At 52.7% G+C, this 21,220-nt stretch overlaps 6 protein-coding genes across 6 annotated transcripts; 3 read left to right on the top strand and 3 right to left on the bottom strand.

The window, feature by feature from the left end:
- Positions 1–303: 303 nt before the first annotated feature.
- On the top strand, positions 304–2,397 carry CKM354_001039100 (uncharacterized protein; the record flags this gene model as incomplete). Its single annotated transcript, XM_044805848.1, has 1 exon — positions 304–2,397. The coding sequence occupies one exon, from the start codon at positions 304–306 to the stop codon at positions 2,395–2,397; it is 2,094 nt and encodes a 697-aa protein (XP_044661783.1).
- Positions 2,398–11,162: 8,765 nt separating this feature from the next.
- Positions 11,163–12,107, bottom strand: CKM354_001039000 (uncharacterized protein; the record flags this gene model as incomplete). The annotated part of the gene is made up of 1 exon (XM_044805847.1): positions 11,163–12,107. One exon carries the CDS (start codon positions 12,105–12,107, stop codon positions 11,163–11,165), a length of 945 nt encoding a protein of 314 aa, XP_044661782.1.
- A 266-nt stretch (positions 12,108–12,373) lies between these two features.
- Positions 12,374–13,036, top strand: CKM354_001038900 (uncharacterized protein; the record flags this gene model as incomplete). The annotated part of the gene is made up of 1 exon (XM_044805846.1): positions 12,374–13,036. The coding sequence occupies one exon, from the start codon at positions 12,374–12,376 to the stop codon at positions 13,034–13,036; it is 663 nt and encodes a 220-aa protein (XP_044661781.1).
- Positions 13,037–14,047: 1,011 nt separating this feature from the next.
- Positions 14,048–16,904, top strand: CKM354_001038800 (uncharacterized protein; the record flags this gene model as incomplete). The annotated part of the gene is made up of 5 exons (XM_044805845.1): positions 14,048–14,194; positions 14,262–14,682; positions 14,733–14,822; positions 14,880–15,518; positions 15,574–16,904. The coding sequence occupies 5 exons, from the start codon at positions 14,048–14,050 to the stop codon at positions 16,902–16,904; spliced, it is 2,628 nt and encodes an 875-aa protein (XP_044661780.1).
- A 339-nt stretch (positions 16,905–17,243) lies between these two features.
- Positions 17,244–18,134, bottom strand: CKM354_001038700 (uncharacterized protein; the record flags this gene model as incomplete). The annotated part of the gene is made up of 4 exons (XM_044805844.1): positions 17,244–17,636; positions 17,699–17,753; positions 17,807–18,035; positions 18,092–18,134. 4 exons carry the CDS (start codon positions 18,132–18,134, stop codon positions 17,244–17,246), a joined length of 720 nt encoding a protein of 239 aa, XP_044661779.1.
- A 1,449-nt stretch (positions 18,135–19,583) lies between these two features.
- CKM354_001038600 (uncharacterized protein) lies at positions 19,584–20,953 on the bottom strand (the record flags this gene model as incomplete). Its single annotated transcript, XM_044805843.1, has 5 exons — positions 19,584–19,704; positions 19,966–19,999; positions 20,070–20,240; positions 20,352–20,578; positions 20,661–20,953. 5 exons carry the CDS (start codon positions 20,951–20,953, stop codon positions 19,584–19,586), a joined length of 846 nt encoding a protein of 281 aa, XP_044661778.1.
- Between the last annotated feature and the right edge of the window lie 267 nt (positions 20,954–21,220).

Raw genomic sequence — 21,220 nt, 5'->3', positions numbered from 1 at the left:
TCTTTCACTACAAATCTTAATGTTATTTCATCTTTTTGAGGAGCTGGAAAGGCATTGTCTGATCACCCTCTATCAAACAGTACTTTTCAGCATTCAATAAGTTGTGACAAGCGTGCTGCGGTGCAGCATCGCTTGCATGAACCTGCAGAAGCGATAGCAGGGTCAAGCGCAATGCTCAGCTTGCCACATCAGCAACTAATGCATGGTACTTCCGCTCATGCATACACTTTAATGCCGACGGCTCGACCTCTCTTTCTCTTCGCTTTAACAACAGCCATCTTCTCATCTGTCCCCGCGGTAGTCATGCGCCTGCTCAATGTCCATACACTGGAATTCGAGGAGTTCTATCATGATAATATTGAGAGCCTGCCGCGATACATCATCGCATCGCATCGCTGGGGTAGACGCGAGCTGAAATATAAAGATGTTGTCAAAAAGCGACATACGGACTCTCCTGGGCATAAGAAGATCGAAGGTTTCTGTAAGACAATTCGGGAGTCTGGAACGGGAGTTGACTGGCTCTGGATAGACACAGTCTGCATTGATCAGAGGAGTTCTTCCGAACTTACCGAGTCCATCAACTCCATGTTCCGCTGGTATGCCAATGCAGAGTGCTGTCTTGCATACCTCGGCGATGTCGTGGCGACGAAGGACAAAGGCTCGAACGATCAAGAGAAGCACCACAGTACTTCTTTCGGACGCAGCAAATGGTTCGCCCGAGGCTGGACATTACAAGAGCTTATCGCACCTAGACTTGTCATCTTTTTCGATCAGACCTGGCAGGTAATCGGACACAAAGGGCAGACAACTTCCAACTGTGATCCTCTTTGCTTCGCGTCCAACACGAATTTGACATCTCTCATCAGCCAGATCTCTGGAATTCCAAATGATGTGCTCCGTGACTGTGAAAAGAGGAAAGCATGCAGCGTTGAAGAAAAGATGTCCTGGATGACGAATCGACGAACTACACGAGTTGAAGACCTCGCGTACTGTCTTCTTGGCATCTTCGAAGTTTTCATGCCGTTGGTTTATGGCGAAGGCGACCAATCCCGACATCGTCTGTTGAAAGAGATCGTGGCGAAGAAGGAAATGGAGCAACCTCAGCGGGAGACGTCAAGTGCGCTGCCAGGTCACGAAATCGACAGGCAACTCTGTTCCGAAGAAAAAGCTCTTGACCTCAGCTCTCGTGTCTCGCGACTCATGCGGAGACGAGGATACAGCAAAGACGATGCTGTATTTCACCTTGCATTGAAAGATGCGCGAGAGCGAGGCGTGCAGGTTGAGCAAGCAAGGGAGGAAATTGAGCAGTACTTGAATGCTTTTGAACAACATGCGGCTTGGACGAAATACCAGTATCGTTCGTGGAGAAAACAAGGCCTTCCGCGAGCGACTGCAATTCGGCGTATGGAGGCGGAGCTATGTCGGTGTGGGTACAATGTCCTTGATGCGCACAGGTCGTTGAAGGCGAGGCTGTGGTATGAGCGGCTGCCGCAGGAGCAGAGAAGGGAGGAGAAAGCGAAGGTGTTGGAAGCTGAGGGGAATCAGCACCTCAGAGTGCCTCCGGCTTCGAGCTGGATGAGTGGGAACAGTGGTCTGTGGGATGAGACGAAGAGGAACCTGGTGCCCGAAATCAATGTCTTCGATTATGAGCTACAGGAACAACAGGACAGTGTTGGCCGGACGGAGCATGATGCGCCGGCGCGTGGGCAGGCTCGGGATACGGCCGCAGAGGACTATGCGCATAATGCTTCGGAGGAGCGGCCTATTGCTCAGGTCAATTTACTACGTCAGCAGCCCAGAACGACAGAGTCCACGGAGCACCTGCCCATCAGCTCGGAAAGAAAGCTCAACACGGGTGCGCCCACAGACTCTTCGAGAGAAGTACCAGCAGAGCACCTGCAGGTTGGAAATACTTCAAGTGCGGTCAGCCAAGATGCAGCAGGTTCGACGGAAGAAGAGATAATAGCCAAGGACAGTCCGGCCTTAATCCTCAAAGTGCCGGCACAAAACCAGGCAGGTGACATGATAACCCCTTCAATGACAGAAAGTGAGAACGAGAAAGACGCTATTCTTGATCTCCAACCACCAGCGTCCTCTTCCACAGAGTCCATGGCGAGGGAAGATATCGGCAATGCAGCCCAGCCCAAAGATTTTGCCGACTCTGACAGCAGCCAATACCGTGCAGACCTTCCCATTCGCAATGCCCCGGCGTGCCGCCAGCCTTTGTATGTTTCAAGAGACCAAGGAGTGCCGAAGACTGCTGCGATAGAGGCGCCCCTTGCTGCGGATAGCTCATTGCAAGAGACGAACGTAGCCACTGGGCCGGAAGAAGTGCGGAAGGACATGCCAGTCTTGCAGAATGGCGCCATTGCGAGGACTTTCTTGGAAGCTGGATGAGGAACATGGCAGCCAGGTGAAGATAGGACATATCGCTGCCCCGACTGTGCAAGGAAACAAGTTGTCTTCGCACTTCCGTAATACGTAACGGAGTACATAGAAAACGGTGCGATCGCGGTTGTGGCTTCTTTGTGCTCAGCAGAGGCTAGCGAGGAGAGTAGATTCTGCTGATCTCAGGACTCGAGAGCGCGACCCTCGAGGAAGGGGAAGCGCTCTCGCAATGTAGGGTGCCAATGGCTGTTGCCAGAAGATGAAGCATAATGTACTGTCCTGTCCACTCAGTTCTGCATGCTGTAGAGTGTCTCACGCATGTCGCTGGGTTTATTGGCCATTTTTGGCGCGCAGCTACGATTTGCAGTTGCGCATCTGCGAGGTCGAGGGCGAGCAGCTGGACATGCCAGAGACCGTGGCTCTCTCGGAAAAGCGCTGCGCAGGTACAAGACTGTGGCATCAAAAATCCCTCAATGTGGATATCTCATTTCGCCTTCAGGACATATGCGCTCTTGCAAGCACCATCGTGATGTGTGTCCCAACGGTGGCTTCCAGAGGTGCTTCTCCCATCTGCGTCGCCTGCTGACGTCTCGCTACGTGTGGACTGGCTGTACCACTCTCCTCCATGCCATGCCATGCTAGATAGAAAACTCAGAATGCATCAAAATTCCTTTTATCCATCTTACATCTCGTGTTATCATAGTCCATGCCTCGTCCACTTGCGTGGTTGTGCCACAGACTCGCTGCAGCCTCGCTGGGGTCTTTGCAGCTGCAAAACGACGTTCCTGAGCGTCCCACGCTTGTCCCGATCGGCTGCCCAGGCTTCCCAGCTGCGAGCACAGGGCAACAGCTCACCCCTGACAAGCTCACAGTAGCGCTCCCGCGTGGTGTGAAAGCTAAATGAGCTTAATTGAACGTCGAGGTGAGCTAGAATTCGGCCTGAGGTTAATGGAGGTGTTGGCCGAGAAGCCCGCCAATATTCACTCCGGCACACAAGTATGCCGCCCAGTTGGTCCCAGTACCATCAAAAACACGGCGAGGAGTGTCGGAGATCCGTCAGAATGGTGTTAGCATCGTTTAGAATCATGGCATGTCCGTGTTGGAGGAGTTGTGAGGCCGTGAGGGAAAATGGAGGGTAGCACACCGAGGACCAGCGGGCCTCCTCCATCGCCGGAAATAGCCTCTACCATCTGTAACAGTCGTAATAATGCTTTGCAACGCTTGCGAGTTCGTTCCAATCGTGTCGCGCATGCTGAACAACGTGGTGAATGCATGGGACGGCGTGGCGGACAAAGCCTGCCTCCAGCGATCGCGAATTCCCGATCTGGCTGCACCACCACCATCGCCAACAATGGCTTCAGCCACGCGCAATAGTCGCAACAGCGCTTTGCGATGCATACGAACTTTTTGCGATGGCGTTCAGCATGCTGAACAGCATAGTGAAAGCATCGGGGAGGCGTAGCGGACAAAAGCCTGCTCCAGCTGCGCAGACTCCCGACACAGCGTGAACCACCACCAGCGCCTACGATGCCCTCTGCCGCCCACAACAGTCGCAATAGCGCTTCGCAATGGTTGCGAGCTCTTCATCATTGCGACCAGAGTGCTGAAGAGCATGATGAACGCATTGGGAAGGCATAGCGGACGATACCTGCCTCCAGCGGACCAAACTCCCGTCGCAGCAGCGATGGCGGCCACGACCACGAGCGTAGCACAACAACCACGGATACGAACACAACGACGACAGCGGTGCATGTACGACGACTGCAATGGCCATGCGCCGATGAACAACATTATCCACAGCGATGGGCTCGATCCCCTGCCGATGATCACGCCCTCGAGCATATCCTCGCCCTCCGAACGGGCATACCGAACTCGCAACCGCCGGCAGAACAAGAGGCGGTATACGGTCGCGACACCATCATGAGCCTTTGGCGAGGGCGAGGAGCAAGAGCGTACGACGCACGCAAGGCTATGAGGATGGCGAGTATGGCAGGAAGTGATACACGGCCGCGCAAAAGGCGTAGCATTCGCCGGGAACACCATGGTGCGGGCGGAATTGGCACAGAGCAACCTGCGTAACACGAGCAAGCCGAGCGATCCTCGTGTGTGCCATGGATGGACAGCAGTTTTTCGCACGGCGTGTGTCGATCGGCGCTCTGCCATTCAGCTACACAACCTGCGGCGGGACCTTCGACAAGCGCTTGCGATGGCTGAAGAAGAAACGACACTGAGCCGTCTGCAAGAAATAGCCGTTCGAGATGATGGAGGACGCTCTACAGCAACAAGCAGTCCGCGGCGACAGGCAATAGAACAATGGTTGCAAAGGCCATGCTCACCCAGCGCAATGAACATAGCTCGGAGAAAGAGGTGGGTGACGATATGGACCGGTCTTTCTTCCATGCAAGATACTCGCCATCAGCTTTGGCGATCCTGCTTCAGCGATATGCGCCATCGTCGAGAAGGATTGGAGTAAAGAGCGCGTCATACGAAGCCAGAAAGCATTATGACACCTACCTTGGTGCAGCGGCAACCTAGTCTCGGCAGATCACCAAAGCTGGGAACCGGACTGTCGATACTCTGCCTCTCGTACGACAAGGCCTTGCCAGAGTAACAGTGTCTTGCTGGCCAAGAACTTCAAGTCACAGACGTACGGCCGGCCGTGTTCGGCAACAGGTGTGCACGAAGCCTTAGCGAGACGTCATCACTACGGCGTTGATTGCGATCATTGCACTGAAGTGTAACATGTCCGCGCGGAGAATGAGTACCGCGACCGTCGTGCTTCGATAAAGAAAAGATTGGCGATAAGTCGCAAATTTGAGGATGACATGTTACACCTACCGTCCCGAAATCAAGATGCCATTGAGGAAAGTACACCGCACCCATGTTGCCAATGCTTCGGCAAGCATGTGGTGTAAAAGCCAATTCCTGGTGACCAATTCGGGACCGGAACTCGTTTCAATATATTCAGACTCTTCAGCACAGGAAGGTCCTGTGCAGTGGCTTGGCAGACACCTCTTCTCGCCGGATGTCTAAAAGCATCATTCCCTCGGCTCCAGTCAACATCCAGGACAATGTGGCCAGCATACGATGTTCAAGCCTGTCGGACAGACCTCTTGGGGTTTGCATTAAAGAGCTCAAATTCGGGTTTTTGCTCAAGGCTTCCCACAGATAGCGATCTCGCTACTCCTCATTACTGAAGTGGAGGAGCAAACATCGCTGCTCGCATGAATCATACGATAGGGCTTGCTGTTGTTGCGCTGTCCCGTCGTTGAACTTCGGACTCATGTGCGATACGCTTCCTGCTCTGGTCTTCTCGCAGCTTTGGGACCATTTCTCTCCTACGGACTGTAACGCGATCGAAACTTCTCATTACAGCCATTTTAACTGCTCAAGCATGTGTGGCATTGAGCATTTCATACACATGCGAAGCATGCATCCTGACCCCCTCAAATCGGCCTCTGCTGTACGATATTTTGAAGAAAAAGCCTTGGACTCATCTCTGAGATTTCGCGCGTTCTGGTTTCACCTCCCTCAGAGAAGTCCGATAGACGGGCAGCTTGCAGGGTGCCGAACGGGACGATCTTCTCCGATAGCGCATTGCGATCGCACCCCTCTCACAAAACTCCGATATATTCAAGGCCTGCAGATTGCCGAAAACAATGGTTTTTTCCAGCACCTCCAGACTGTTGTTCCAAGTTATTCGGCGGTGGTTCTTGAGTCCTATATGTCCCGGTGAGGAAGCTCGGCGTTTCCATCTTGTATATCAAGACCGCTTGTAATCCAGGCAAGCATCGACGCCTGCTACCGGCCAGTACTCCGGAAGCTATTTGTGCTCGCTCTCGGCGTCCGTCTCCGCCGCCATCTCTGTACTCAACACATCTCGTGTCTTGTTGGAAGAGGGATCTTGTCCTGGCACTCCAAGGCAATGGTGGACGCTCATAGACCAGTTTCTGGGAAGCTGCGCCCTACAGCATCGGTGCCTTCGGTCGCGTCTGGGTTTTACTCGCGGCAAATTGGCTGTCCTTCCACGCCTCTCTTTCCAAATCTGGTGATTACACTGTGCAACTTCAACCAGGTTTTCGGGCATGCGGGCGGCGTGGACTGCGCTGCACCAGCTACATGTACGATCTTCTGGCAGTCCCCAGTCATGCCACGTGCCGATGTCAGGGCCACTAGCCCAGTCTTTGCCAACGTGTGTATCATCTCGCTTTCTCGCATCGGTGTTCTGCATTGGTGTATTGGTGTTGCTCAGTCCTGGAAGGCTTCTCCAGGTATCTGTTACGGATCCACTCTTGCTTTTGTGAGCCATCGTATGGGCTTCCTTCCACGCTGTCCGCTCTGTAGGGGATTCAGTGTCTCCGCCGAGGTGGCCGTGGCCTCCCATTGCGGCCCCAAAACTTTGTTGGCGCAAGGAAGCCGCCCGCGGATGGCACATCGCCATGCGGTGTTGTCCACCGCTGCCATTGTCCCTTCAGCGCTAGCTGGTCTCTTAGCTCTTCTCTCGGTGTTGTGGTTCGCGCTCAAGGGCCGCGGGGCGCGAGAGTAGCACGGTGCATCGCCTCTGGCCGAGGATCGAAAGACTTCATGCCTCATTCGCTGTACAGTTCGATGATGATTGTTGCTTCGGTCGTTCTCGAAATCGCTGGTCTCGCTCGTGGAGTTCCGCCGGGAGTGTCGCTGAAGCTCGTCTGCTGTTCGGCGTTTGCTGGTGCTGTCGATCGAACCAAGGACAATCCACCTGCTGGCAGGTCTTCAGGGAGGCAATACTGTTCAATGATGGTGTCTGAATGCTCTTCGCTGATTGCAGTGTCCTTTGTCGTCGAACATTTGCCAGCAATGCCCATCATGCCTGTAAAGCCCGGTTCTTGGCAAGCTGGGAGGGCAATGCATCGTCCCGTGGTCTACAGAGCACAAAACCGCCGACCGGCTGAAATGATCGCTGCGGTTTATCTGAGCGGTTGGCGGAATCTCGTAGGGCCTCGTATCTCTGTAAAGGCCTGCTGCCCATGTTGCGCTGCTGGCACGGAGATGGGCGGAGCAGTCAACAGCACGGAAACATCTGCTCAGTGTCACGACTGCTACAAGTTGACACTTGTGGCTACATTTCTACGTACACAGAGCCTACCTGGGGCACTAAAAGTTGTGCTCGAACGGTCACTGGCCGCTGCGCGCTGGCGGTACCGACAGAGAAGCCTATTGTCTCAGCAGGGCCTGGCCGCACTCTGGCCGCACTGAGCCTCCCAATGCCCACGGAGGAGCATCCTGCTTTGCGTACCTCTGCCCCGATGCGCACGCGTTGTCCCAATCTTGCCCGAACCGCAGCAAAGAGTCTTCCAGCCTGATCCAGAAAGGTCCTGCTTTTACCCCTATTCCGCAGGCCCTCTGGCCCCAGGCCCAGTGACCGCTCCCGTGGTCTTTTCTGTTTGCGCATTGCGCTTGTAAGGCGGCTTCCTTGCGTTTCTCTGCAGTGTGTTGTAAGTAGAGGAAATGGAGAAGCGTTTGAGCCGCCGGCTTCGTCGCGACCGGAGCCAGAATTGGTGACCTCCGAAGGGCTGAAAAGTGTATCGCATCTCGCGCACCACACAACGCCATGATCCACTGTAAAACCTGATGCTGAAGGTGCATGGCATCTCAGCTTGAATTCCCAGGTACGTGCACGTCATATAATGCGGTGGTTGGAAAGATCTGGGTCTGTCGAGGAAACTGATGCTCTTCGCCAAGCCAGATTCATCTGAGCATTATATATGCCGGCCATGCGCTCTCATCATCCAAGAGCAAGCACTCACAGCCAATGAGGGCCTCTGCTCTTGGATCACCAACTGCCAATTGGTGTAAAAGCGACCGCCAATCGCTCAAACATTCGTTGTGGAACACGTACTAACAGCTTTCAGAACACGTACTAACATCTTCTACGTAGGCTTCATCAAGCCTACCACGAGCATTCAATGCTCCTTTCTTTTTTGCCTTTTTTTGCAATTTCTTTTGAAGTTGTAAAGGTAAAGGGATCGAGACGCCAGATCGTCTTGCACAGTGGTGTGCTGGCCGCATTCTTTTTGCACCCCTCCCCGTACAATGGTCATTTTCGGCCTAATGCTCGATCACGAAAGTATCATTACGGTGGAATAGTCGTGTCGGGGTTGGCCGCTCACCATGGGCATAACCCGATGCAGTCTCATTTGTCTCTGAATTTTCCATATGCTCTGAGCTGGCAGGCTGAGCGTTGGACGAAATCGTGTCGCAGAGGCATTTCTGAGAGACCGCTATCTTCCGCAGGGCTCCTTTGGATCACCCAACGCAGTCTCATTTGTCTCCGAATTTTCCATATGCTCTAAGCTGGTAGGCTGAGACTTGGACGAAATCGTGTCGCAGAGGCATGTCTGAGACACCGCAAGCTTCCGCAGATCAATCCGGATCATAATTTCAGAGTGCAGGACAAGCCGAGGTTGCCGCTGGGCTCTTTTGGGCGAAGCAGGGGTTTATCAGCTGGCTTCAAACGCCAGCCCCCTTTTATCACGCCGCAACACCACGCGAATTAACACATGCCAAATGCAGACAGGCATGTTTGGATGCTTCTCATGCTTTCTGCGGCGGTTTCGAACACCATTAGCGTGCTGGTTGCATGGTGCTGCCGTCGTGGCAAAAGCTGCGCTGCTCAGCTGCCCGAGGGCTGACTTTCAAATCGAAACAGCAGCACCCGTCCACGCACGACAACATACTGCGAATTGACATCTGCAGCTCACGGATGGGCATGATTGAATGATTCTCATACTTGCTATGGTTGTTTCGAACACCATTCGAGACCTTTGTGGGCGGTGCTGCAGCCGTGGCAAAAGTTGGGCTGCTCCGCTTCCAGTGGGCTGGCTTTGGAGCTTCAACATCAACACCCCTTCATCGCGCTGCAACATACCGCGAACTGGCATTTGATACTTACGGAGGGGCATGTTGTAGCACTGCTGATGCTTTCTACGTTGGTTTCGAACACCTTTCGCCGCGGTGGTGGGTGGTGCTGGCACCGTGGCAAAAGTCGGACTGCTCCGCTTCCAGCGAGCTGGCATTGAAACTTCAACATCAGCACGCCTTCATCGCGCCGCAACATACGGCGTATTGGCATTTGATATTCACGGACGAGCATATTTGAACACTGCTCATGCTTTCTACGGTGGTTTCGAACACCTTTCGCGACGATGGTGGATGGTGTTGGCACCGTGGCAAAAGATATGCTGGTGAGCTGCCAAGGAGCTTGCACGTGCTCGGTCAGCTTCATTCAGCTCCGCCGCCTCCACCTCGCGGAGACGACGACGACAGCAACACCGCTCGCAAGGACACACAAAGTGGATGCTGGAGATGCATGCAGCCGTGGCTCCAACCTCCGATGACTCCGAAGTCTGTAGCTGGTCTGCAGCAAAAGATGTAGGCGCCGGGGGCTGTGGAGACGCCATCGTCCACAATTAACACTTATAAGGGATCTGGTTTTGATGGTCTTTGTCCAATAAGGACCACCCAGCCGGCGCGTTGGCGTGCTGTACATTAACTAGCTAGCTTGCTTTGCTGCTTCTTAACACACACTTGAGCTTCTTAGTGAGCAACCCGGCTAACGTGATCATCAGACCATCAACAACACTTCAACACACCCGAATTCGATTCAATATCGAATTCAGCCGATTCAACATCGAGCTTCTTTTTTTTTTTGCTCGTGTCTCTGACAGACTCCTGTGGTCTTTGCTTAGACATGGGCATCACCTTTTTGCATCGCGTCTCCAGCATCTGGACGCCATACGCCTGCAAGTGTCCTTTGTTTCTCACGGAAATAGTACGCTGTGCGCGAGTGTTTGGCTCCAGGCGGTGATCAGATGCTCATGTGCCCATTGGTGGCGCTCACGCCGCTTCTCATGAGAGTGTCAGACAAACGCGCTTCGATCGAAGGCATCTACAGCGTTGGCTCTGAGGTCTACTTGAGCATACTTTTGAAGATCGGAAAGTGCCAGCCTTCCGTAGGGAGTGCGCTCGCGAGTTTGCGCTGCCAGCAGGCTCACATCTCCTCGACCTCGCGCGGCGCCATCTTGCTCACCCACCGACTCAGCAGCTGCCAATCTCCAGCGCAAAGGTTGCCAACGAGAGTGTCCGACCGACAGGCTTGCTGCTCGCGCCGGAAACGCACCGCCGCCACACGAACCCTCACGCAGCTACATTCGCAGACCATCGATGCCGCTACGCGGAGCATAAACCCCATGCGCAAAGGCAACGAGATTCGCCCTCATCCGCTCACCACGACTTACGGGTCAATCAAGCCGACACACGAGAGGGCGAGCTGCCTGAGCCCGATCTGCCTGATTCGAATATACACCGGGACCAGCGCGGCAGCTCAGATCAAGCGCATGTAGCGCAACGTGGATACAATAGTGCCGCGGCCACAGGATTCCGGCGGACGTATTCCTCAGTCAGTAGGCCTGCGGAGGACAACAGAGGCGAGGGCGCGCGCGGGGATTGCTGCTGAGCACGGCAAATGACAACGCAATTACACAAAAGATCGAGATACTTGGCTGCACCTTCAGCTGCTAGTCCTACGACTATGCGGCCTTCAGGCTGGGCAGCCATGTCAGAAACATTACAGGTAGAAGATTCGCGAGTCTTCGCTTCAGGTCGACGACGAGCTCTGGAGCTCAAGCAAGATGCGACAACATGTGGCCAATGGCGACACGGGTAGGAGAAGCGCTCACATAACTGTGGTAAATCGTGAAAGCACTGTTGCGGAGACACATCAAGCGATCCCAAGACTACATTTTTGGACCACCGAAGTCTGGCTTCCTCTTCTCGAAGAATGCTGAGATACCTTCTTTTGCATCGTCAGATCTCGCATGGAGAGCCATCATTCTGCCAGCCCATTCCACGGCATCTTCATATCCATCTCCTCCGCTCTCGGTGCCACGGAGCCCCAGTTGCGTCCAGTATGCCCACTTGCCCAGGGCTTGCGACTGCGCTCCAGTATGATTACAAAGATTGTTGACGACTTCCTCAACCCGACGCTCCAAAGCTTCGCCATCAGTAACCAGATCTACAGCACCACCTGGAAGCTGATCCGCACTCACGGGCTCAGCCGATGCAAGCATGCGATACGTGAAAGGAGGTCCAAGTCTTCGTGACACGGCAGTCGACGGAGAAGTGCAAGGTAGGCCCATTGAGGCTCCGGGTAAGCGGAACTGCGTCGATGCTGCAGCTATTGGAAGGTCTGTCGTCAACGCCAATTGGCAGCCGGCAGCTGTTGCGAGGCCTTGAACTACACCAACAACTGGGGCTGGAGATCGCCTAATCAAGCTCATGACCTCAGCACAAAGAGCAAAAGTCTCCTTGATTTCGGCCCTGGAGATCGTTCGAAGCTCTCCGAGATCGTGTCCTGAGCAGAAAACGGGCCCACTGCTACGCAAGACGATGACATTGGGAAGACCTTGGCGCTCACGGTGCCAAGTAGCTCCATCTAGTAGCCAGGCATACTCTTGCTGCGTCTCTTTGGACGCATGACCTTCAGATACATCCTCAAGGTCCTTCAACAGTGTGGGCTTGAACGGAGGCAGTATTCGAAGTCGTCCGTCTACGGGAGAGGTGTTGTAGCGAATCAGCTGCTCTCGAAGACTGCGCAGCACCTCCAAAGATAGCGCATTCCTTCGCTTTTCATTCTGCAAACTCAGATATGCAGCTCTCGCTGGCAACTTTGGCCAACTCATGATGATGTTGGAGACTGAAACATGAGAAGTGGAAGGCATTGGTTGCTCGCGTGAGAAGTCCCCACCCTTAGCGTCTTGGCAATGAACAACTCCACCTCTCCAGCCGGCGGCACAGCACTTCAGCGCTTAATAGGCTTCTTGATGAAATTCCAACAGCTGGGCCAAAATGCAAAGTCTTTGCTACATGCGGCACATAAACGCCAGTTGACACCGGCTTGCTGATCTCAAAGTCCCTCTGATTCGCAGGCATCGCCAACTACCACGCCATGAGGCCTCTCCACGAGGAACTTGCCGACGAGCTTCACTCGCTGTACAAATTTTTGATCACACTCTACATCCCACAAGAAGCACTCAAGGTCCCGCCACGAGAGGGGTGGCCTGATGAAACTATCAGAGCTCACTTCGAACCTGGTGCAAAAGATGAAGCTGTCATCAAGGTGATGAAGCACATTCCATACATTCAGCGTCTCGACAGCCGAGAATTCCAGATATGGGATGGGTGTACGTGCAACGACTTCTCTGGTCCGGCCAACGGATCGACTGAACCAATGGACGAGGAAATGGATGATTGTGGTTGGCCGGCTCTTGAGATGGAACGCGGAAAGCATGTGGTGACTCTTGGTTCATGCAATGGACGCAACGGAATCTGGATATTTTGTGATGTTCGAACTCGTGAGATCATCTTCATGGACTTCCAAGTCCATTTCGGGACGCTCGCAGTCGAAGACAGTCCGAGCAAGTACGTTGAAATGATGAAAGAGGAATTTCGCAATCTCAAAGCCTTCCCAGACAAATTCAATGAGATTAAATTTGAGCACCGAAAAGAGGATGCGTACATGAGGCGTGTGCGTGGGTTGTTTGAAAAGCACGGATGGCCCACGAAAAGCTACAATAAGGAACAATGTCTTGCAGAGCTGGCTGAGTTGTGACTACTCACGCGATAGGAGTCCGTCTCTTTACCAACGCCCGCGGCTCTATATTGAGATCAACCACTCGAAAGCAATTGTGAGGGAGTTGCGAGGCGGCATCACTGCACGCATGTTGATCGTTACCACACCACATAGATGATACACGTGGGCTATTGACGTGGAGCGCCAAATCTTGGCCACGACAAGCAAGTAGAAATCCACCAGCATATATGCAAGGCAGCCTATTCTTAGGTAGAGCCGCAATTGTGTGGCTTAGGCGAACGATCGTTGTTTCAAATAGCGCAAGTGTTGCGCTATACTTATGGATCGCGCGTCTATGCACGCCGCGCGTAAGTGAACCCTGTCGGACCAATGACTCCGCAGGGGACGCCAAGAAGATTGAGACAGCGCTTGAGAGGCCGAGATAGCATCACAGCGTCATGAAGTTGTGGTAAGCCACAGCGGGCCAGAATGAAGCTGACCTTTGAAAACCTGAATAGCTTCGAAGTCCCTTGCGTCTATTGGGACGCGTCCACCGCGACTGTGCAAGATATCCATCGATATGTCACGTACACTGGGTACGGACTCGGCGGCAGCTGTGCTTGGAAAGAGGCTGTGTTGCGCCCGGTATACAGGTTGCCTAACGTATACGGAAATGGTGCGGCCGTCCATATGCTCTGCTGCGGCGTTGCAGCATCCCAGCGTCAAGGCGACCTTGGAGAATGGTCGATAATTATGCACGCAAACTGTAACGTACAGGCAACGCCCGTCAATGGTCCAACATATAGTTCCAACGCGGTGTTGGCTCTAACATTACCGCTGAGGACGACAGCCAATATCCTCGCCGCAATCCTATCACGCTGCCCAACAGAAAGCCCATGCGTGCTGGTATCAGCAGAACGATATATAAGTCGCAAACACGTACGATCGGCCACGATCCGTCCTCAGCACCGGTTTCCTTCGATCCAGCACGACAACCAAACTCACTTGGGCTATTTTGTGCACTTCTTCCATTCTTCTTTGGATTACATCATGGTGGTACACATGCCGTCACACTATTTTCTGCTTTCTATCTTCTGGCATTCCGTTGCAGCCGTTCCCCCTCCTTCTCATGTCGGAGTGTTGACGAACCTTTCCACCCTAGCTCCCGTGAGTAAAGATTTCATTGTCGGCAATTGGGTTAGAACGATCGTCAGCCGGACTACATGTGTTGAAGGCATGCTCATTCTTTGGCCTCTCCATACAGGTTTCGTATTGTACAGAAGTTCTCGGAGATGGGAAGCCAGACGTTCTACACCCCAAGACTGGATCTGTCTGCACCTACAACACGATACGACCAACTTCCTCCGCCACGCCAGCAGCTCCCGAGCCGACCAATCCAGCAGATCAGGGAGGTGCTCGCCCATCTGCCCCTCTGGTGGGACCCTATGGCGCTCCACAGCGGCCATCTGGCCAACTGGATGGGAAGTGCACGATCTTCCAGAAGAAAACATTTGACCAGTATGGAAAGTGGGACTGGCGGCCTGTGTATGGAGATGAATCACTCGAGCAATGTGTGCCATTTTGCGCCAAAGCAGCCGAGCAAAATCTCGCTGACGGTAGAACTGCGGCCACGGCGTGTCTCTCTTGGAGCAATCCGACGTTGTGGGAAAGCTATGGTGGCAGTGGTGAGTTCGATTTGTCAGCTAGCTTGACTCATAGGGGCTCACTACGGCAGGCGATACGCAGGTAGCACAGGGAAGCTGCGAGTGCAATGGCAAGACCATCACTCTGATCGCAGATTGGTTTGCCAACAGCGCGGTTCCAGGTAAGTACCGATCATGCTTGGACTAGACATTGTGATCACAGCTGACTGATTGTGTAGCAATCGAGGAGGTGAGTAGCGTTGTGGCGAATCTCTGCAACTCTGAATCATCCGTCTTCGGATCACTTTGCCCTTCCTTCACTGACCTGCTGCAGATCGCATGCAAGACTTGGTTCACTGCAATCAATACTGTCGTGACTGGTGGTCTTGCAGCCATACCGGGGGTAGGAGGTGCTGTCGCTAGCGTGGCACTGGCGGCTATGCAAGCAGCAGTGACTCTAGCTTACACTATGGAATCCGCCAAGGACGCTGAACAAGGCTTTACAGACTGGTTGAACGCACCTTCCACTCTAGCTATCGATGGTACCTGTGGCAACAAATACACTTCCGAAGAAGGACAGCAAGTGTTCGAAGCGTTTTGGACCGCCTCCAGCGCTGTAGGTCCGGCCAAGATCTTCGCGAATGCTGCACGAAACTTTCCACCTTCCTGGCCCAAGGGCGCAGGGCCTTCAAAAGACTTGACTGACTATCTATCGGACCTTGTCCCTGGAAAAGGTAAAGGTGGTAATGACAAGAAACCGAGTGCTCCGACTGCTTCCGCGCCCAAATCTGTCGAGCACCCAGACCAGAGCAGATCGCCTCGACCGTCATCCCAGCCAACACAATGCACTAGACGCCTTGGAAAGCGCGCTCCCAAAGGTAGGTCGGCCCTGATAATACTGTGGCTCACATCGCGTACTAACCACTTTTCTAGGGGATGAATGCAGTACACCAGAGGTAACATCGTACCTAATATCCGGCTCGCGTGCTGTCACGGCAAAGACGGCTATAACCAGCGTCTGCAACGCGAAAGATCACCCGCAGGCCTGTGCGCACTACTACTCTGCTATCAAGAACGGTGCTCCTAAGCGATTCATTTGCGAGGATGGCAATGAGCGCAACGATGCGACAGCTGTCGAAGACTGGCTCTCACAACATACGAATGATGTGTGGAAGAGTTACACTCTAGCGGCTTCAGATTACAGCTTCAAGGGTGTACAACAGACGACTCTTGGTTGTGATAGGGATGAATGGCCTCCTGCCTATTTCCTTCCCTCTTCCGCCGATGAGCGAAAGAAGAAAGAATGGGGCCAATACGTGCGATGGTTGCCGAAATCGGAGAACCGGGGCGCGGCGCAGCGCTGGAGACAATTTTGCGCAAAAGCAGACGGCGGCAAAGATAACGGTCAGAGAGTGCGACCTCGTAAGAGCAATGCAGCGGGACACGCGACGGAAAACGACGACTCTTACAATCAAGTGCCATTCAACACAGATCTGTTGGACTTGAAAGACAAGCAGCAAAAGCCAAGCTCAAGCCTAGGAAAAGACAATACGCTGACGCACTTTCTAGAGTGGAAAGATGTTCCATACACCCGTGCCATTTTCCAACTTGAATTTGACTGGAATGGGGTCGAAGAGCCTAGCGCTAGTAATGATTGGCTGCTGAAAGAAAATGCCTGCTGGCCGAAAGACATTGCCCCTCAAGACCCTGGTTATGTCTTATTGACCAGCGACCCTTGGTACAAGACTGCATCGATGCCAGAGGATTACAAAAAGTCCGTGACAGAGGGTTCACTGTATGCAGGTGCACCGCCCAAGTCAATGCATGATGCAGCCAAGAAAGCACGCCCTGAGGTGGAAAAAGGCCGACCTGCCCCAGAGCGTACGGGTTCAGAGCAGGCACAAGATCCTGAGCCGCCGGCCAAAGCACCGAAACCACCCCAAAAGCGTCTGGAACTCATCCATAATCGCATCATGCTGCGAGATGACTTGTTAAACACAACAAGGCCTTTGACCGAGGAAGAACTACGCCACGATGTCGAGATCATACAGTGCGCAGATCGTCATTGCCGAAAAGAACGCAGAGAACTTGGAGAAGACGATCACAGTATCGTTGTTCCTGGGACTGGTCCCCCAACTGTGCCACCCGCTAATCCGGCCATCCCGACTCCGGTATCCGGCGCTGAGGTTCCCCCTACTTTATTCCGACGGACCCTTCTTGACGAAGACATCCCTTTCGAGACTGGCATTGCCCGCATAAGTTGATTCCATAAGCAGGCGGCTACTCGAAAGGAGCAAATTTGTCGTGCAGGCGAAGCAGTCATTCGATTAATAGTTGGGACGCGCGTGACACGGTTCAATGATGTCTTTGAGAATAATTATCGGCTGGCCGACATTTCCGTTTTGATGATTATGAGCACGACACCGAGAAACGCAATGAAAATGATAGAGAGAGAGAGAGCACATGTGTCTGATCACAAAGCGGGATAAGGCGTGGATGAGCAAATTTCACATTATGCATGGCAAGTTCTTGAGAGACGCAACAGGTCTGCATGTAGACATCTGCACTACCCGCCACTCGCCCAATCGACTGTTTTTTGGAGCTCAAGCATACCCAACGGCTCGATACCATCCTTCCCTCGGCGTGTCCAAGCACTCCGCGACCGAGACAAACTCGTATCCCAAGCCAGCAAAATATTCAAGGACAGCTGGAAGTAGCACTGCCGCGGTGGAGTCGATCGGATCATGCATGAGTAGAATGGGAGGAGCTTCATTGACTCGCAGCGCTTCCTCCGTAGCACGAATGGGCTCCAGACGCTCAGAAGCACTTGTGATGTCCGGATAGCGCCAGTCCTGTGTGTCAAGATTCCAGTTGACAATGGTGTAGCCAAGCTCACTGAGGGTACTTCGACAAAACTCCGGACATTCGCCATAAGGAGGACGGAAGAAGTTGGGAAGAAAACCAAACAAGTTGGCAAACCAATTTTCTATTTGTCTCTGAAGGGGCGTTACTACAGTTACAGCGCGAGTAACAGGAGAGAGGGCTGTGAATAACTCACCACTTCAGCGACTGTCTCGTCGTAAGACGCTTCCGTCAAGTTCGTATGCGTCCAGCTGCGACGATTGTCAGCCAAGATTTACGAAACTACGGCAAAGACTTCACTTGCGTATGAGATGCGAGCAGATGCCCTTGGGCATGAATACGTTGCAAGATTTCCGACGCGATCTCCCAGGTTCCTGTCCAGTCCTGGCCATCTGGACCGTTAACGAAGAAAGTTGCTGTCGCATTGTAGGCTTCTAGTTGGGCTAAGATACCGTCTACATTCTTGGATGGCCCGTCATCGAAGCTCAGGGCAACTCGTCTGCCACCTGACGGGCAATCGGTTATCACAAGACCTAGTCATTGAAGTTAGCATTGAAGGACGGGGATCTATGCATTGGCTATGGCCTACCTTGTGCTGAGCTGGTCTGTATATCTCGGGGATAGCTTTGCATGGTAGACCGGATCAGATGTGATGAGGAACTTCCCACAGAATGTCAAAGCGAGCGACCCAACAGGCGTGCACATACTCACGTTGCTGCAAAATTCAAGCTGCTGACCAACAGTGCCAGGCATTTCCTGCGGGCTGCCATCGTTTAAATACAAATATCGATCCTGAGCGAGAGTTGTCGAAAAGCAGTTTCGAACGTTCAAAATTTTGCGAACCACAGGCGCAGTCCGGCGAAGACATTGTACTTTCACATGCCGCGTCCAAGCCTTGGATCGCATCATCAGAACGACTATACAGGGAACACGAGAGATCTATCCGATCCGGGAAAGGTGAGCTGCAAGTTGTGTACAGATCTCTGGGTAACTTTGCGGTAGCTTGAACGCTAATTCGACACAAGGCTGAATTATAGCTGCTCATGCAAGCCTAACTCGTAATCTGTGTTCTCTGGCGCATTGGTACGCTGAGCGATTGCTTGTGTCAGACAATACCGACCTACCATTTCGTATTGGCGATAACTGCAAGTTTGTTTTGCCGTATGTGGCAGTATTCGGCTGGTGCTGGGAATAGCTACCAGTTGCCCAGATATGGTGGACGAATTCAGCACGCGGTCGAATATCATTCGTGGTGAGCGCCATCCGTGGGATCTTGTGAGAGATATGGTTTTGAGCTATATGTAGAGGCTTGTGTGAATGTTCCCGGAAATGCTGATCGTCCGCATTTTTCTGGTCCAGCGAAGAGAGCAGACCTCTATGCGAGGAGTCCTCGAGCATCCAAGCATAATTTCAATTCATGAGTATTCGTCAGAGAGGTTCAACAGACTGTCAGTGTCAGTCAGATATGAGGTCAAAGTTTCGTATCAGACTTTCGGTGTACCGAATTGAATGTCAGCTACGCAAGTGTGCATAGGTTGCATGTGAAGAAGACACCGCGTGGGCCTGCCAAGAGCGATGACTCCTGGCGTAACATTCAAAAACCTTCTCTCGTATTGGCTTGACTGCACTTGTTTCCACGGGTTCTTGGCGGCAGTCCAAATCCTGCTACGTATGTAGTCTGGCTCTTGCTCTTGCACCGAGGGTCGTTGGCTCTGACACTGCGATGCTCATTCTCGCCGAGAGCGTATAGTCGTGTTCATCGATCGAAGGTTACACCAATAGCTAGGAATTACGACAGCTCCACGCTGAAAGTCGAAATGACGAAAAGGTTGCCGTGCAGAGATGAGAGTGGCAATACGTCTCTGACTGCTAGATGACGGGTGTCCACTAGCCAGTATCGAATTCATTTAGTCAAGCTTGGATTCGTTGCTACCGACTTGCATGACATCTATAAGGACTCGTTCTATAAGTCTGTGAAGATCAAAGCTCTATCTGGGGAATGCTCAGCGCAACAAAAGCGTGAACATAAAATGCTGGCACCATGCCAACAACGATATCACACGCCTTAAAGTGATACCGTCCTACAATTTCTTCTCCCTTGCGAACTCCTGCGAGAACGGATAGTCCACATATCCTTCCCTCTTCTTGGCGGCATAAAATGTGCTCCGGTTGTACTCCGCCAACGGCAGACCTTTCTGTAATCTTAACACAAGATCCGGATTAGAGATATAGTATTTTCCAAAGACAACTACAACATCCTGGTCTTTGTATTCTTCGTCCACGGTGTTCTTGGCGATTTCCGGCGTGAAGCCACCTGCAATTAAGACCGGAGAAGTGTTTTCCCAGGCTGTGACGAGAGGTTTGAGGGAGGCAGTGGCTTCATACTCCTTCCGGACGTCGATGCGAGGGTCGACAAAGTGGACCTAGCTCAACTGCAATTTTTTGAGTTGTGAGACGAGGTACGTGAATTGTGGGATCGGATCGGACATGCCCATGCCTATGTTGTGCAGTCTGTGTTAGATTGACACACGTGCAAAGAGAGAAGTAAAGCGACCCGCATGGCTTACCTTGGAATGTTGAGAAGGGAGATAGTCTTATTCCGACTTTCTTTGATCCGACAGCGTCTACGACTGCTTTGGTGACTTCGATGGCGAATCGAGCCCTGTTCTCAATAGAGCCGCCCCATTTGTCGGTCCTCTTGTTACTGGTGTCTTGAAGAAATTGATCAATCAAGTAGCCTGCAGACATCCCAAGATCGATTAGCCCATGTCTCAAGGAGAGGACTAAAATGCAAAACATGACGGAGACCATGCTTCACTTCTGTAACTTCAGGTCGGTGCTGCACTCACCGTTAGCGCCGTGAAGCTCCACGCCAGCAAATCCAGCTTCAATGGCGTTCTTTGCTGCAGTTGCATAGTCCTGGATATATTCTCGAATTTCATCGTCAGACAATTCTCGAGGAACGGGAGCTCCTTCCTTTTCCGGCACAGCTGAAGCGGAAACAACATCTCCGGAGCTCTCTGCTTCCTTGACTTTAGGATTCGCCACACGGCCTAGAGCCCAGAGTTGCAGGTAGCTAGAACGAAGCAAGACAAATGAGCTCGTATCGCAAAATGCATTTTTCGATGCTGTAGAGGTAGCCACATGCTCAGACTTACAGATGCGACCCTCTTTCCGACACACCCTCTGTAATCCTCTTCCAGCTCTCGATCTGCTCCTTTGACCAAATGCCCGGTACGTTCGGATACCCGCTCGCCTTTTTCGAAATGAAAGTCGCCTCGGTGATGATTAGTGATCCAGCGACGCTGCCTCTTTGTTCGTAGTATTCCTTCGCCATGGCAGAATGGACGTGGTCGTCTTCAGCTCGAAAACGAGTGAGTGGTGCCATGGCAATGCGGTGAGCTAGTTGGACATTGCCAACTTTGAGGGGGGTGAAGAGCTTGCTGGCCATCGTGAAGTCTTGCAACGCCAGGAGTGAGAGCGTGAATTGAGTAGGAGAAGATCTGTATTGGATCGCGTAGCAGGCTTATAAATGGATGGCCTTCGAAACAAAAGATATGTAAGCGGAGATATATGCTGCGCAGTCATATGTAATCATGTCCATGGCGTGCTTCGGTACAGTTCTAAATTTTAGCGGCCGTAGAAGCGCTGGCGGGAGGCATCAATCCCACCGATCCGGCCTTCGTCCCTTCACGGAATCTTACTCGGCATGGAGTGC

Source organism: Cercospora kikuchii (assembly GCF_019650295.1).
Source record: "Cercospora kikuchii DNA, contig_00007, whole genome shotgun sequence".
In the NCBI taxonomy this organism is placed as follows: Eukaryota; Fungi; Ascomycota; class Dothideomycetes; order Mycosphaerellales; family Mycosphaerellaceae; genus Cercospora; species Cercospora kikuchii.
Note: the sequence above shows the minus strand (reverse complement) of the source record. Positions and strands in the feature narration are given on the sequence as shown.